This window comes from Bactrocera latifrons, unplaced genomic scaffold (assembly GCF_001853355.1).
Source record: "Bactrocera latifrons isolate USDA-ARS-PBARC rearing strain unplaced genomic scaffold, ASM185335v1 scaffold_300, whole genome shotgun sequence".
NCBI lineage: Eukaryota > Metazoa > Arthropoda > Insecta > Diptera > Tephritidae > Bactrocera > Bactrocera latifrons.
In genome coordinates, this window is record NW_017536631.1 from 208,325 (window position 1) to 225,445 (window position 17,121).

The following is a 17,121-nucleotide window of genomic DNA, read 5'->3' on the forward strand; positions in this document are numbered from 1 at the left end:
AGGATACTTGGTCAAGGACCGGAAGTCGTGAGCTGCTTGAGTCATATGTAAAAGAATCGTTTCTGGCCACTCCCACGTGAATGGCGATCAGAAAACTTTCCTCACTTGCGTGAACTTCTACACATGACTCCATCCTCCAGTCCGTTTTCGGATTATATTAAAATGCACGTCAAATTTTATTTAGCATTCAACAAACATGTCTGGCACTAACATCTTTAGTTATTATCAGGACACTGTTTCAAGTAAACATAATACAAAAAACATAAATTTATTTTGGTTTGTTATCGGATCTTTATTTATAACCATTGGTTGGTTTTTGGTAATTAATGAGTATCGTGTTGAGTTTGACGGTAGACAATTTTTTAAAACACATTCTACATTAGTGTTGATTAACTTAAAGCACATATGTATGTATTTCTCTATAATATACCTATACGGTTCTTATACTTTTATGAGTATATACTTTGTATGTGTTTGAGTAAATTTCTATAATAATTCACTCTTGCGTATCTTGATGAGTCAATAAAAGTCGGGTTAATAGAAATTTTTTGTCATGTCCTTCTAATACTAACTGGTTTTTCAAAACCTCCACCATATTTTTGTTGGCATCCGATACGGCGTAAAAATAATAAAGTAATAGGATTAGAATAAAAAAACAAGGTATAACAAATCCAGGTGTTCCGAAGAAAAATACAAAATCTTTGACAAATATTGGCATCCTCATGAAAGTCGACAATGGAGCGTCCCATACGGTTTTTAGTCCTTTAAAAGGTCCACATGACGTAGAAGGTGATACTTCAGCAAAGGTATAAGTTAATACAATTACAGAAACAATGAATGATATTAACAGAACAGACATAAATAGTGAATTAGAGCGTGAAGTTCCATATAATATTTTAGTTGGTTTTGAATTTATGAGACATTGAAACTTTTTTATGTAAAACATTAGAAACATAATTCCTATAATTAAAGCCGGCAAAAAAGGCATATAAAAACTTCCTAYCCAGCAAATTGTTTGCAAATATACAATATCCAAAGCATGTTTAGAAAGTTCAAACTCTTGCTCACAAGTAAATTTAACGAAATTATTATTAAAATATATTGCTAATATAGCACGGGGAAGGTTGAAGCAAAAAGTTACAAACAAATGACTAAAGAAATCTGTTAAAACTAGCTTGTAGAATTGTTGACCTACAAATGTTTCCCAACAGTTGTATGGAACAGATTTCGTAATAAGAGTGTCCGAGTTTGGTATTACAATATAATAGAATCGGCTTAGTAAAATAAATAAAGAAGCTAATCTTAAAAATATCATGCGGATTAAACTGATTTTTATCACAAACAAAGGGGAATACTTTTCAAAAGAACACAGATATTTAAAAAAAGCTGGCAGTAAAAGATTTAAGAAAACAATGCAAATATATGGTGCAAAATCAAAGAATAGCTGAAGAAGTTGTAAAGAGATGGACCTCTCAACATTAACAGTATCAAATGAATTCACTTCTTCATAATTAATAGTGATAAATTTGCCATGACCTTGATTCAAGCTCATATTAAAGAGTAAAAATATTACATATGCGGAGAGAATTAATGTAAGAACAACAGAAATGTTAATAATAATTCGTATCATAATAAGTTTTAACATATAGTCATTCGAGCGATTATTTCTTTCAGTTTCAATACGTTTAGAATGAATTGAGCTTTTGAACTCATTAAAGACTGCTTTATGCTTAATAACACTTGATTTTTCATTATGAATACAAAAGTCCCAACCACCAAAAGCAAGGTTGCAATACTGGTAAAACTGCCATCGGCCATTAATAAGACGATCTTTGAACTCACGGGCAGATGCTTTTACAATGAAAATTAAAGTAGTTGTAAAGTAACCAAGCACAGCGAATATATATGCGGAAGAAAGATCGTAATACAATGAATCTTGATTTTCATTATAAGTGGAGTTGAGGGTGTCTTTAAACGCAATTCCAACTGTATTATTGGAATATCCGCCATAAAACATCAATGATATTTCCAGTGCTCCAGTTCCTTGTACGATATCAAGAAGATTGAACGATCCACCGCTCTTTAAATCCATATATGTTTTTCGATCAATATCTTGTGTAAGACAATTATATGACCGATTTAAATTTGGTGGTATCTTACATTTGTCATATTTCTCATATGTCATAATATTTGGAATTATTACAAATATAATTATTAATAGGAATGTAACACAATTAAGATAAAAAAGCCATCGTAAAAATATAAAGTATGCAGCTACACCACTACCAAAATGTCCCTCGATATCCTTCAAAGATGACTGCCACAATTTAATAATAGTACTAAATTTGGTCCACTCTAAAGCAATTTTGTGCCATGCTTTGCGATGTTTCCATTTAAGTTGGTTAAATCCTTGCAGACGTAGTTTGGTTGCATTCTAGAAAGATAAAAATTAAATAATAGTGAATCCTTTTCTCTTTGTTCAGACTCAGAGTATGCCACTGTCAAAACACATTAAATGTTTACCCACTTTGCCTATGAAAAGCGAAAAAGTTGAAAATGTGATCTTGTTATTTTAAAACTGTAAAACAATGTACAAGAATATAGAACGTATAAACCCAAAATGAGAAGGTACTTTTAAGAATTTATTTATTGAATTTAAAGAAATATTAAGGGATCGTCTGTGTGAAATTTTCGAAAAATCGATTTTTTTGTTGTATTATGGAATAATACACTGTAATAAACATATTCTCAAATTTTGAAATCGAAATATAAATTATTATGGTCGCTACAGCGTTTCTTGTAAAAAGGGAACAGAGTGGAAAACGGAGGCACACATGAACCACACGAATAGTTTTGAAGGTATTTAGATCCAATTTGGAGAGAACATTTTTAACGTAATTCTCTATCCCGCTATGTAAGTTTTTTTTTTAATCTATGAAATGTCAAATAAAAAGCTACAAATTCAACACTTTTTCTTCAAACTGCCGCAGTCGTAAATATCTTAAGGATCTTTTTTCCGGCAAATTTTAACAATTTATTTAACTATTATACACTCAATAAATATACATTAAAAAAAAAACATTTTGTTTTCGTCATGAGTGTATTTATTTATAAAAAAAAAACCAGACCAATTAGTTAGTTTCAACACTAAAAAAAAATCGCAAAAATCAGTGATTTTTCGGAGGGTCACTCTGAGACGATCCCTTAAGACAATTCTAATATAAGTAAAGGCTTTATTATAAACATAAGAGTTTATCTTTAAGTTTTAAAAATTATATCGACCGCTGGCTGGAATAAATTTCAGCCGAAAGGGCCATTTTTGTACCACTTTTTGCAGAATTGGTATTGGATATTTGAATACTATCAAACTCTTTTATTAAACAGTTATTTACATTTAGTACTAAATCTGTTTTATAGTTATATTATAGTAGACACATTTTAAGTAATGTTTTGTTTACCTGCAAATCCAATTTAAATTCCTTTTTTTGGTGCATTGCCAATGGTAATTGTTTAATTTGAAACATCTCTTCCCATATATGCTCCTCGTCATTAATGACTTGGGATAAGTCGGGTAGCAAAGAAAATTGCCCATCATTCTGTTGATAATTTCTTTGTGTAGTTGAAGGAAACTGTTGCCAACAAATTTTCTGTTTTCGATCCAGCTGGGTGTAATTTCGCTTTGATGTGCCTACATAAAAGCAAAAAATATCAAACGATATGTTATATTTAATAGTATATATTAATATATTAATTAATTATGTTATTTATGTATAGAAATTAAACCGTGGACCGGTTAGTTATACATAGTAATACAAAAAAGTACGTTCTAACCTAGCCTGTTTTGTTTTGACGGTAGTAAGGTAGTTATTGCTACGGGGTTTTTAGCGAAACCATCCCAATCTGCACAATAATTCTCTTGATAAAACTCGCAACCTGCTTCTTCCCAACCATTAGTTTTTTTAGTTTTTTGCTTATTTTTAGAAATGTCAGACATTATCAAAACACTACTTAATAACCACAATTAAAAAAAAAATTGTTTGTATTTATTATTGTCGGCGTTGCCGTATAAATGGGAAGTGTTATAATATCATCTTTTTTGTGCGTRCTTTAACCAGATAACGTAAATTATAGTCAGAGAACGTATAGATATATGATATACGTTCTCTGGATATATATACGTTCTCTGCTTAAAGCTTTGCATTACCAGAGCAGAGAATGTATAAACAGAGAAAGTGCAAATTGAATCAGAGAACTTAAAACATAGAGAAGGTGCAGGTTCGATGTCGAATAATTTATAAGATTGTGATAGGGAATTCACCCAGAGAACTTAAAACATAGAGACGGTGCAAATTGAATTCTGTATGATGTTCGATTGGACGGCTAACAGAACTTATAAGATTGTGATAGGGAATTCACCCAGAGAACTTAAAACATAGAGAAGGTGCAAATTGAATTCTGTATGATGTTCGATTGGACGGCTAACAGAACTTATAAGATTGTGATAGGGAATTCACCATTCTCGCTGCTATTTAGCAGAATTGAGCACGTTCTCTGRCAGAAATAKATGTAAAACGRCTGRATTCATGCGAGAATGAATAAAGAGAAATGCTTTGAAGAAAAATATACARAGTAAAGAAGCATTCTCTGCGACACATATGCGTGATAATCTTGTATCATATGAACCATTTTTTTCAGAAAAATGGTAAAAATGTTAATTTTTTTTACGAAGTCGTGAAAAATTCCGTATCACAATCTTCAGAAAAGCTCTCAAGCTCCCCTCTATCCCCACCAGGGACTTGGCATTAGCGTTCACAAAAAAATGTAACATTTTGAAAAAAAATCAAAATTTTTTTTAACCTTGAAAACGCTCTAGCGTCTAAAGTATTCGACCTAGGTGGGTAATAAAATAATAACGGTAACTATGTGATTCATATAACTGCAGGTGTGTACGTTAATTGCAAGTATAAATCATTGATGAGAATTGAACAGGTGAGTAGTTATGACAAAAACAAGGATAAGTACCGTTTTCACCATGTTCGACCATTTTGTTTGACTGCAGTTGGGGGGGTATAGGGCCGGGGTGGATCAAAACCAATTTGCGAGTTAGTTCACACCTGGGGCTCTCAGGAAAGCCCTCAAACTCGACATCGAACCTGCACCTTCTCTATGTTTATACATTCTCTGGATCAACCGAGAATTGTTTTAATATATTTTATAAATTTATCTTCATTATGAGTTAAAAAAAAAAAGAGTAATTGATATGCATTGATATATGTATTTCCTTACATATGTATATAGTATATTTTTTCAAAGCCCAGAATATTAAAAGACAAATAATGAAAATAAAAATGAACAGCTTCAGGAACAGCATGAGACGAAAAACCATTTCATAATAATTTTTACTTTAATTTCATTATCTGTAGAAATAATAGTCCGAATACATTTTCCAATATATTTTTATTCATTTATGTACATATATGTATATGTATGTTAATGTTTACGCACTATTTATATATTTTTTTATCATGTCTTCAAGTTTTTTAGAATCTTGAGCAAACTTTCTTATACCTTCAGAAAGCTTTTCTGTTGCCATGGCATCTTCATTAAGCAACCAACGAAATTTTGCTTCATCAATATTAATTTTTTCAATATCCGTAGATTTGGCACTTTTTATGGATAACTGCTCACTAATAGGCTCATCATCATCCTCAAGATCTTTCAATAAAGCAGGACCAATTGTTAAATAGTCACAACCAGCTAAAGCTTTAATTTCTCCAATGTTTCTAAAGGATGCACCCATAACAACTGTTTTATAATCATACTTTTTATAGTAATTATAGATTTGGGTAACCGATATAACTCCTGGGTCCTTCTCCGGTTCAAAGCTTTTAGTATTGGTATTAGCAACATACCAATCTAAAATACGTCCAACAAAAGGCGATATTAGAGTTACTCCAGCCTCAGCGCATGCCACAGCTTGAGAAAAAGAAAACAGTAGAGTTAAATTACAATGAATGTTATGTTTTTCTTCTAATATTTTTGCTGCTTGTATGCCTTCCCATGTAGATGCAATTTTTATAAGAACTCGTTCTTTTTGAATTCCCATTTGTTCGTATAATTGTATTAACTTCAATGCCTTTGCGACACTTTTTTTTGTATCAAATGATAAACGAGCATCGATTTCAGTTGAAACCCTTCCTGGTATAATTTTCAAAATTTCACAACCGAACAGCACGCCTAAGTAATCAATCGCTTCCTGAACCTTTTCATTTACTGTGCTGGAAAATTTTTAAATTTTAATGCACATTTTCTAAAAAAAAATTTAATTTATAATTACTTTCCAACTTTCGATCCATAATTAATAGCTTCCTTTAGTATATGGTTGTACTGATCCATTTTAGCCGCAGACAATAATAACGATGGATTTGTAGTGGCATCAGTAGGTTTATACAATTTCATAGCTAAAAGTATAATAAGTATGGTTAAAGCGTCATTTTTTAGTTATAAGGTATTTGTAAAGTTTTACACTTCCGAATGTATTTCATAATAATTAATTAGCTTACAGCTTGCACAAACCTTTTTGATATCGAATCACACAAATCCGAGCACTTAACTTTTATGGCACAAATATATTTGTTCTCAAAAGCAAGGACATTTAGAATTTATTTGTACATACATATGTAAGTGAATATTTTTTTAAGTTAGCTATATAGCTAGGCAATGGAGTATCATCATTAACCTTCTGATACGATGACAACTCTTAAACCTGCTTGCCATTCACTTGACATTCAGCTGACTTTGCTTTAACTTTAGAGTTTGTACTGATAAGCTACATAAACCACTACATATTGTTGCTGTAAAAAAGTAAATACGATAATTACCTTCAAAATCTCCTGTATCAGCTACAACAACAGTGATTTCCTTCAACTGGTCTAGAGTAGACAATTTTTGTTTCTTTGTTATCCCTTCCATTTTGAATACGAACTAAGACTTTGAAGCTCCGCTTGCTAAATAACTCTCTACTTTTACTAGTACTGAGCGGAAATGTCGCAATGGAAATAGAACCAATCAAAGAAGTTATCACCAGCGATGCCACGTTTGTCAAAACCTAATTTATTGTCAAGATATTAGAAGTGTTGACCATGAACGAAACACTTTACTGTCAACTTTATTTATCAAAAAAAAATCTGTATTAGTCTATAATTTGAATGCAATTTTGAATTGTATTTCTGTTAAAAATTATATTTCATTATATTGCGATTAAGACAAGAATTCAAATAAATTACTTATTTATTTCAAAGTGTAAAATGAAATATCTTTATGTAAGGAAATGATCATTATGTTAACTCTGATGGAAAATTACTTAATGCAATTCCGAGCCATTTCAGTATGGGAAACTTTTATAATGAATAAGTACACATTTTCGTCGCATCTGAAAAACGTATGATATGCTTAAACAAAAGACGATCCGACCTGTGGCGACGAATACCGATCAAGTCATGGAACACATTTTTGAAGCGGATGGTGATTGGTGATGAAAAATGGATCACATACGACAATATCAAGAGAAAACTGTCGTCGTCGAAGGCCGGTGAATCGTCCGAAACAGTGGCCAAGCTGGGATTGACGGTCAGGAAGATTTTCTGTGTGTTTGGTGGGATTGGAAGGGAATCATCCACTATGAGCTGCTCCCATATGGCCAGACGATTAATTCTACCATCTACTGCAAAAAACTGGTCCGCTTAAAACAGGCGATCGCCCAGAATTGGAATACTACACCAAGACAACGCCAGACCACACACTTCGTTGATAACTCGTCAAAAGCTACGGGAGCTCGGATGGGAGGTTTTATCGCATCCACCATAAAGCACGGACATAGCGCCAAGTAATTACCACCTGTTCCCGTCCATGGCGAACGCCCACCAGCAAGTAAAGTTGAACTCAAAAGAGGCTTGTGGAAAGTAGCTGTCCGAGTTCTTCGCAAATAAGGAGGGGGGCTTCTACGAGGGGATATTATGAAGTTGCCGTCTAGATGGAAACAGATTATCAAACGAAACGGCGCGTATTTGAATTAAATCTGTAATACTTTTATAAAGCTTTGAATAAAGAGCAAAACAGCGATAGGGACATATTTGACAATCTAATATCTATTTATAATTAAATTTAATCTCCCAATAAACATTTACTGACCACTAAATAAAATGCAGTAACTATTGGTTTTTATTAATAAATTTCACTAATAAATATTATTTTAGCAGATAATTTGCCGAATATTAGCTTTTTCAATTAGAACAAGAGAGAAGTTTGTAGCAAGGTAATTATTCAAAATCTAATTTGTTTAATAAGTTTGGATTTGAAGCCAATTCGTCTAAAGCGGGATCCGCATATTCAAGTATATTAAAATCATCTCCAATTTCTGCCGTTAAAGATTTTAAGAGATCATCGTCATTTCCATCTCCCAAACCACCCAAAATATCTCCAAAAGCCCCATTTTCATCAGAGTCCAGTTTTTCTAGCTCAGGCTCTCCACTTTCTGTTGATTTTATATCTTTACGGCTTTTAAAAACTTGCTTATTTTCATTACAACTAGCTTGTTCCAATTGAACAGCTTCGAACGGTTTAATAGTTTTTGATTCATCGACCGGAATATTTTTGCTTTCATTTGAGGTAGGCATTAAATCACTTGATAAAGAGCGTTGATACAAACTGTTGGGAGAATTGTTGGGTGCTGGGTTCGAAATCCAAGGATCTGTTGTTGCAGCCCTAAGTTCTTGTTCTTTTAAAAGCAGTGTTCTTAGGTGTTTGTTTTCAGACTGTTTATCTATTTGCAGGAATATAAAAACAATTATACAAGAATGTGAGTTAAGTCATTAAAAAATCGTGAAGCTTTTATATAATCCAGTTGTATAAATAAAAAAAATACTGAATTACAAGTATTATAAATAACTAAATTACCGTGTTTTTCTTTTGAAACCAGTTGCGGCTGTATTCTTTTATGCAAGGATTCTCCGTTGTATATTATATCTCGCTTTTCTATTGAACACATTTCATATGTTCCATTTAAATCAAATGAATACCCTAAAACATAATATTGTAAGCCTGAATTGCAAAATATCAACATTTAACACCAAACCTCTGTTATTATAATTTACGCTGTTTTGCGATTCCTTAGCTTTTGCCTGATGTTGTTTCCATATACGTTCTTGTTCTTGCTCTTTTAAGGACTTTTGATTAAAACATATTCTTTCCTGGTCCTAATCAATAATCAATAATTCAGAATATACACAGAAAATGTAATAAGTATGAATAGAAAAAGGTGATACCTGCTGTGATCTCCGTATTCTATGAGCAGATCTGTTATCTTTCGCTTGCTGGAGAAAAGGGGCTTTTTTCTCATTAGAAAGAGACCGCCACCTTTTTAGAATCTGTTTACAACGATCGTTCCAGTTTGGATACATCTGTTTTAGCTCAGGATGCTGAGTATTAGCATAAAGTACTGCCGATATTGTTGCTGTTTTCCCCAAATCTAAAATAAAGGATCATTCAAACTGATAAAAATAAATGTACAAGTAAAAATATATCTATTCCATTTAGGGGAAGTTTTGCTCGCTTTGAATTGTAATCATAGTTATTTGGATTCTGAAATCCGGTTATTCATATACTATATACAAATAATCTTTCTAAAAAATTTGATATGTATACCACCGATCGAAATTTATTTACACTATTCATAATTTTTCCGAAGATAACTGGATTGGCGTTTGCTCTTATCGATATGTTCAAAGAAAAAAGTTTTATAAGCAATTGTCGATTTGTTTAAGGAAAAGACGATGCTAAAAAATTACAAATGAGAAAGAAATGCCATGCTTCTTCAACGGATTCTAACATAATGTTGAATATTTGTAATCAAAAAATACAAACCTTCATCTCGTCTCATCTTTTCAGCTGTTTTTTGTGTCCCAGCAGAATCAAGTTGTGGCGGAGCAGTTTTAAGTTGTGAATTTTGCAATTGTTGAGCAAATTGGTTATGAGAAATTATCGAACTTTCAGCAGCAGGACTATCAACTACACACGTTGTATTCTGCAGTGGCACATGTATCGGCAATATTTGCATTTGGGGTGGTTGTTCTATAATTTGTTTAGGAGATTGCGAAATAAAAGCCACATTTGCCTCATTTTCATTTAACTTATTAACCAATAAATTACTCTCTTCCGTTTGCTTTGAGACCCCAATCGTACTAAAACAAACAAACAAAACCACTTTTGTAAAAAGGCATTTTTTATTTAAAAATGTTTATGCATAATTACCTGAAATCAATAACTCGTTGTGTTTCTGAATATATTAGTTTCATTGCGTGGTCATCGGGAGTAGAAATCGCCTTAAGAATAATTATAGATATATAAGATGAGTAAAAACAAAACGTAATATATGAAAATAACTGAATTATTTAGGAACTAATCTGAAAAATAATTCAAAAATATAATAGCATACTCACTTGGCTTTTAACATTAGATGTGGTCAATCTACCTGATTCATTCGATAAATCCGTAAAGAATATTGCTGTTAATTATATTTTGAAGTCTGTTGTAATATTAGTAAACTTTAAGTAACTAAAAAATAATTTACCTGGCTTGGCTTCATCGACTTTTGTGTTTGTTTTCTTTGATTCCACAAATTTTGACGAAGTTATTATGCTGCTGTTGGAAATTACATGCATTGTATTTGTATTAACGGCATTCAAAGCTCCAACTCCATTTCCAATAATTCCGCTTTCATCCATATCTTTACATTTTATTTTGACATTTGAAGTCAACGTAGGAATTACGTTGTTTTGGTCTTCATTAGTATTTGCAGTTAATGTTGGAACGCTTTTGCTCATTGAACTAGGCGATTCTTCAGCAAATAAAACATCAATTAGCTCAATTTGTTCATCCGATATGTCAGAATCTTCAACCGGTAATTCGCTTTTGGTTTTTATTTCAAGTAGTGATTTACCAAAGAATGCTTCTTGCAAGTACGCTGGATAAGATTCACTCAAACGACTTTTAACTTTTTTTCGAACGGCTTTCTTTCTTTTTTCTGAATCTGTATAACTACAATTATTACAATTGTTTGATGCTTCGTCTTTTTTAATAGCGCGATTCCGCACGCTGAATCCGCCAATACCAATTTTTTGTAAATTTCGTTGACGTTTTTTCCGTAATATTGCAATTCCATCATCATTCGTAGAAATCGAAAATCCTTCGGGTGGACTATTATCGGCACCTGTCCACACCATTCCGTCCTTGTAATGATCTGTGTCCCTCTTTTTTAATGAGTCTGTGTCAATGTTTTCTTCAATCGTAACATTGTTATTTGATCCAGCAACAACAGACTCTATAGCTGCTAATATTCCAGACTCTTTATTTTGTGAATCATTAGGAGTACGAACTTTACGTTTTTTCTTTATGTCTGTCGACAATGCTTTAATCATATTAGCACCYCTTTCACTCATACTAACACCATCTACCCAAAATGTAGTTTCTGTGTCATTATTTGGCGGGATTATAGTGTCAGAGCTTAATGGTATTGTTTTCATTACTTTGAATGTTTTTGAAGATAAAAATTGGGCTAAAGATTTGTCCTTGGGTCGACATAGAATGCAATGATATTCTATATTATCACATATTTGGGCTTCCTCTTCAGTATTTATAGAGTCACAACGACAATGTAACCAACGTTCACAATTTTTACACTGAATAATTAGATCGCCATCATTATACCGTTGACCGCAAAATGAACACATTTCTTGGCTTGAACATTGCCCACATTCCATAATACCGTTAGTGAATGTATTACGGCTTTGTTGGCTTACTAAGGGAGAAAATCGTCCACATTTTTGACAAGCAGCGCACCACTTACATTTCCAATTACCATGCGGAACTGTTTCTAATGGAGGCGTTACACAGTATATATGATATGATAAGTCGCATTCATCACAAAGGATTAGTCTCGCCTCATCGTTTCGTTGACCACAGCTCTCGCATACAGTACAATCAAGACACCTCCAACCCCTTTCTAAAATTACATTCGATATTTTTGTGTTCACACAATAAGGATGATAACATTGACCACATTGTGCACATGCAATAAGATTGCTTTCCTTTTCAAGTCCAGCAGATCCACACATTACACATAAATCTTGTGACAAAAGAAATTTGTCCTTTGCAGAGCACAGTAATATTTTCCTTTCCATGGACAGACAATCTTCTGAGGATTTATTCGAGGTCAATAATCTTTCACCATTTGAAGTTAAATTGATATTATTTAATAATAGATGGCGTCCTTTACCGCGAACACAATTACGTTTTCGCCCGAGATGTGTTAAAATATTACTCTTTTGACCCATTAATTTCCCACCTCGACCGCGATATAATATTTTTTTTCTAAATATTTTAGATGATTGAGATTCTGTTGAATTTAAATCACCTCCACAATTGTTTTGAAAATTTTCTATGTCCATTTCCTTAATAAAATTGTCATCTATTCCTTGAGGCAATGTAATTCCTTCTCCGGAGCGATTTGAATTACATTGATTTGGTATAATCTTCTCGCGCATTGGCAATAACTTACATTGTGGACATATATAATCATAATCAGGATTATTTTCTTTCTTTTTATGATAAGTAATCAAGTCAGCATCTTCGTCACATGTACTATGTACAAATCTATTAATCAGGAAAACATTAATTCATGAAAAACATAAATTCTTGCATTTATTTACCTATGACAAAAATTGCATTTAACCATTTCCTTGTGGGCGGAAGCTCTATAAGCCTTGTGACAAATAGGACAAGAAAATCCTTTATTACGTTGCTGGTAACACGAATCACAAATTGTGTAATGACAGTGCCATCGAGATGAAGTTCCACCCCCAGGAGTTCTTGAACCACAGTCAGTACAAACCCGGCAACGCTATAAGTTCATATTAACATTTGCATTTTTGTTGTATTTTACTCATAAGATGTGTTCAAATCTATACTTACATTGCACTTCCAGCCATATTTTGGCAAAGAAGAGATCATGGGTCGTAAACAGGTATTATGGTATAATCGCTGGCACTGTTCACATTTAATGAAACGTCCTTCTGTACCGTCACTCTCTCTACATATCTGACATTTCCGACAATTGGGGCAATTCCAACCCGCCCTAGTTTCTAAAAAAAAAAATTACGACCAACATATTAATTCTTAAGATGAACTTAAGGTGCATAGGTATTATAATTTATTATTAAGGCATTTGAATTCCACAATTACCCTATTTCCGACTTTTCATATATACATACATACTAAGAACCTCACCTGGAGTATTTATTAAACCAACACAATTGGTATGAAAATGGTCACCACAAGTGGCGCACATGATCATTTTTGACATATTATCCATGGAAGAACAGTTTTGGCACGTGATATTAGCATCTGGACCTGTTAAAATAAGAGTTCACATTTCAATTCCTTTATTGATATTATAGCACGTTGATAAAAAATATTGAAAGTTATAATTTAAATTTAAATAAAGTTAATTTTATTGAATATGTAAGAATAAAAGATATAGATATGAATCAGTAGTACTTAATCTTTAACTTAGATTGCGTATCAATTTTACTAAATAATTATAACAACTTTTACTTTCTAAAAAAAAAACAGACAATATTTTTTTATAATACATTCTCCTTATTTACATTTAATACAAATTTGTCAAACAATTTTTATTTTGTTTACTTATTAAATGTTTCAAATGTATTTACTTTTATGTAGCAGATTTTGATTTTGGATTAAGGTGTACATCTTATATCTTCAAAAATTATTTGCTATACTTACATATAACCATTACTTGTTCAATGTGATCCAAGCAAAAAACCATAAAATTATCCATGATTTGAAAGCTAGCTGATGCTGCAGCGCACGGCAAATGAAACACTTTTGTGCAACTCATTTTACATGTGACACTTGCTCCATACTGTCCACAAAATGAGCATTTTTGTGAGAGACTTTTAGCAATTATGAACTCTATGTTCGCCTTGATTTCGTTAGTTTTCCCGTATACGCCCTGCGACCACATAAGACACATACGATGCGCATAAATATAAGAACCATCTAAAATTGTATTAAGGGACATTTTTTCCGAATGACCTATTTTATCTAGTTCGTTGATGCAATTATTTTGAGATATTTTTCCTCTGCAATTATTTTTTTGTCGACGGAATGAAACTTGGTCTATAGTGCTATGCCTTAAGGTTTCATCGTTTTTAGAATTTGTTTCCATGTAACATTGAATAGCCTTTTCACAGTTATCGGGATCCACCTCCCATTTAAAAAAGTCCCCCTGCCCCAAAGCACTTTTTTCATCAAGATTACATAGACAACATATTTTCCCAGGATATTCAATATTTGAAATTTCATCCATATTTGTTATTGTTTTATCTTCAGGATATCCAGTATTAGAACTTTCGGATGAAGACATTGGTGCGATAGAAATATTAGTACGATCATTACATTGTATATGRTCTCCAAAATTTTTTCGCTTCATATTGCCCTTATGTTGAGGCAAATCTTTCCTAGGCCTCCCTGGACCTCGTTTCGAATTATTTGATTTACTTTCCACTCCTGCCATAAGCCCCGAAAAAGTGTCTCCATTTTCAGAAGATCCTTGTAAAAATAATTGTGTTTGAAAAGTGGTTTCGTCATTGCCATTGGCTGGAGATGATCTGTTCGAATTTGGAGTAGAAGGAGCACCTGTTAAATAAAATGGACTGTTTAAAACCTTACCCAATGAGAGATTCAATTAATTGATGCCAGCAAATATACTGTTTTGGCAACAATGTATGAAATATATAAACATATATACTTAATTTTTTAATTATCTTTCTTAAAAGTATGTTTAGTATTTAGTTAGTAATAAGAGTAATAAAGTTGTTCGTTTATATTTTCTTATTCTGCTTACCAGGAGGGTATGGTTGCAATGAATCCAAATCAGTTTCTTCACATACTAAATCTAGGTCCATTATTTTTGTTTAATTATTTACCATTAGTACATCTATATTTGTTATGTTAATAGTACCGATGTAAGTACTATTGATCACATTTGAAGAGGAACACTTTGAAAAAAGAACAATACAGAAATGGAAAGATAGTGAGAAGGGTTTCTTATATATTTTTTGTATTTGAGGGGGAAAGCTAATTTTTATATAATTGTGTAACTTGCCTGATTTAATATTTTTTTTTGTAAGACAGAAAGCTAAATGTAACGTAAATTTGCACATTACAAAGTATATAATATTTTTTTGGGATAATAACGTACTGAAGAACAGAAAATGATAGTGCAAACACAAGGTTATATCAACTCCAGCTCTAATATAAGTACATGTGTTTAACTGTATAATCGATGTAAACATTTCAATTGTTCCTTTCCTACACAATACATTCCTATTTCAAATAAATGATTTAAAATATCTCACAGTGTAAACCACAAGTAATATTTCCAAAAAACGACGCCTTTACCATATAAGGCATGAGTTCAGTTTTGAGTTTGTATGTGTGTTTCTTGTCTAATCATTTCTCTTTTTTATATACTAAATTTACATCATTTCGCGGCATATATATAGGCTGGTGAATATGACTACATACATGATATTAATAGATTTTTTATACATTGTTGAAATTACGTTACTAGAAGCAGCTAGCAGTTTTCAAATATACTTACAAACATTACGATATTTTATTAAAGTTCTTTGAACTCATCTTCGGAGCAGTATTGCACTTACCTTTATGTCCAATATGTTATTGACTAATTGGTAAGCTTGTTAAAATGAAATCCTATTTTAAAAATAGCCTTTATTTACTTCTTTTTTTTTATTCTTTTTTTATTTCTACTACAAATACAAAAAAGTAGAACACTGTAGTATATTTATTGACGATCTGTGGCGCGTAATTTCTCTTCGACTGCTTCTCTAGAGGCTTCGGAAAGGTCAGTAGCTTGAATATATTTTTGTACACCCACCAAAGATTTCTTCAACGCATCAAATGAACTCGAGTACAACATCTTCTTCTTAACCTAAAAAAAAAATTAAATCCACTTGTTTTTTTTTGTTCCATTCAATATCGAGTAGACATTTACCTTGGCGGTGTCCGGGCACCAAGACATTAGGAAAAGTTTCTGCTTTTTTGAGCTCTCTGAAGTTCCCTGACATTGATGCATATATTCAAAATCAAACAGACCGTAACTGAAAAAAAACGTCGATTTAATTATGAAAACAGTTGTAAATAACATTACAACTTACCGGCATTCTCCCGTACCGCATTTTTGGATATCTTCAAGAAATTGGTCGTATTCAGCATTTCGGTCGCCAACTGTTTCCACATCAATTTGTTTCTCATCTCGTATATAAAAAATTACATAGCGATGTTTTTTATCCTTTTTAATTTCTTCGTATGTGGTTTTACAAACATCTGACACGGTAACACCTGAAGCCTTAAATTAATAAACATAAGGAAGAGCTACAACTTATTGTACAATTGTATATTTCAAATTGTTTCTAAATTTATAGAAATTAATATTTATATTGTATTAACATATAAAAATGTTGAATACGAATTTCAAATGCATAYACATACATACATACACAAATGATGTTCAGCTAAGAAATGTTCTTTATTTTTCTCATATCTTTAGTTAATTGTGTAAATACCTCTTATTTATTTATATTTCAAACATTGAATGGAACAAACTGTACTATGATTTCGTCTCAAAAAAAGGTCGATTTTAAGTGTAAGAATTAGGCTAATATACATATAAAAATAGGGAAAAATGAACATGCTTGCTTGCTTTTGCTTGCCAATGCGTCTCCTTTCCAAATATTTATTATTCTCATTAGTAAGAGTAAGCCCATATTTCTATTTTCAAATTTGAAATTATAAAAGAAATTGGTTACAAATGACCTCTTTCCAAGGTCGTGGAAAATCTAAATATGCACTTTCTGATCAAATTGCGATAAGTCATTATGATTGCCCAATTTTTTTTTTAATCCTCTTTAAAGAATGTATTTGATCACTCTTTGAAATTAATCTTTTACTATATATATG

General features: G+C 32.0%; 4 protein-coding genes across 5 annotated transcripts in view; all 4 read right to left on the reverse strand.

The window, feature by feature from the left end:
- Positions 1-267: 267 nt before the first annotated feature.
- LOC108970585 (transmembrane channel-like protein 7) lies at positions 268-4,058 on the reverse strand. The gene is made up of 3 exons (XM_018936054.1): positions 3,832-4,058; positions 3,459-3,688; positions 268-2,434 (listed from the first exon to the last, which is right to left on the reverse strand). The coding sequence occupies exons 1-3, from the start codon at positions 3,992-3,994 to the stop codon at positions 497-499; spliced, it is 2,331 nt and encodes a 776-aa protein (XP_018791599.1). The 5' UTR covers positions 3,995-4,058; the 3' UTR covers positions 268-496.
- A 1,392-nt stretch (positions 4,059-5,450) lies between these two features.
- On the reverse strand, positions 5,451-7,057 carry LOC108970550 (probable transaldolase). 2 transcript variants are annotated; one of them, XM_018936001.1, is made up of 3 exons: positions 6,882-7,057; positions 6,338-6,461; positions 5,451-6,278 (listed from the first exon to the last, which is right to left on the reverse strand). In XM_018936001.1, the coding sequence occupies exons 1-3, from the start codon at positions 6,970-6,972 to the stop codon at positions 5,498-5,500; spliced, it is 996 nt and encodes a 331-aa protein (XP_018791546.1). In that variant the 5' UTR covers positions 6,973-7,057; the 3' UTR covers positions 5,451-5,497. The 2 variants fall into 2 exon arrangements, with proteins under 2 accessions (XP_018791546.1, XP_018791547.1); XM_018936002.1 differs by lacking the exon at positions 6,882-7,057 and adding an exon at positions 6,577-6,758.
- Positions 7,058-8,193: 1,136 nt separating this feature from the next.
- Positions 8,194-15,095, reverse strand: LOC108970594 (histone-lysine N-methyltransferase 2C). Its single transcript, XM_018936071.1, has 13 exons — positions 14,984-15,095; positions 13,861-14,775; positions 13,342-13,464; positions 13,027-13,196; positions 12,765-12,955; positions 10,628-12,708; positions 10,497-10,561; positions 10,309-10,379; positions 9,922-10,238; positions 9,324-9,526; positions 9,134-9,254; positions 8,956-9,078; positions 8,194-8,821 (listed from the first exon to the last, which is right to left on the reverse strand). Exons 1-13 carry the CDS (start codon positions 15,042-15,044, stop codon positions 8,319-8,321), a joined length of 4,944 nt encoding a protein of 1,647 aa, XP_018791616.1. The 5' UTR covers positions 15,045-15,095; the 3' UTR covers positions 8,194-8,318.
- A 772-nt stretch (positions 15,096-15,867) lies between these two features.
- The window catches only part of LOC108970595 (cofilin/actin-depolymerizing factor homolog), a 2,010-nt gene continuing 756 nt past the window's right edge, over positions 15,868-17,121 (reverse strand). The window contains exons 2-4 of the mRNA XM_018936072.1: positions 16,320-16,510; positions 16,157-16,262; positions 15,868-16,093 (exon numbers count right to left, since the gene is read on the reverse strand). Of these exons, the coding sequence (XP_018791617.1) occupies positions 15,947-16,093; positions 16,157-16,262; positions 16,320-16,510 (444 nt within the window). The 3' untranslated portion in view covers positions 15,868-15,946. The remainder of the gene's footprint in view (positions 16,094-16,156; positions 16,263-16,319; positions 16,511-17,121) is intronic.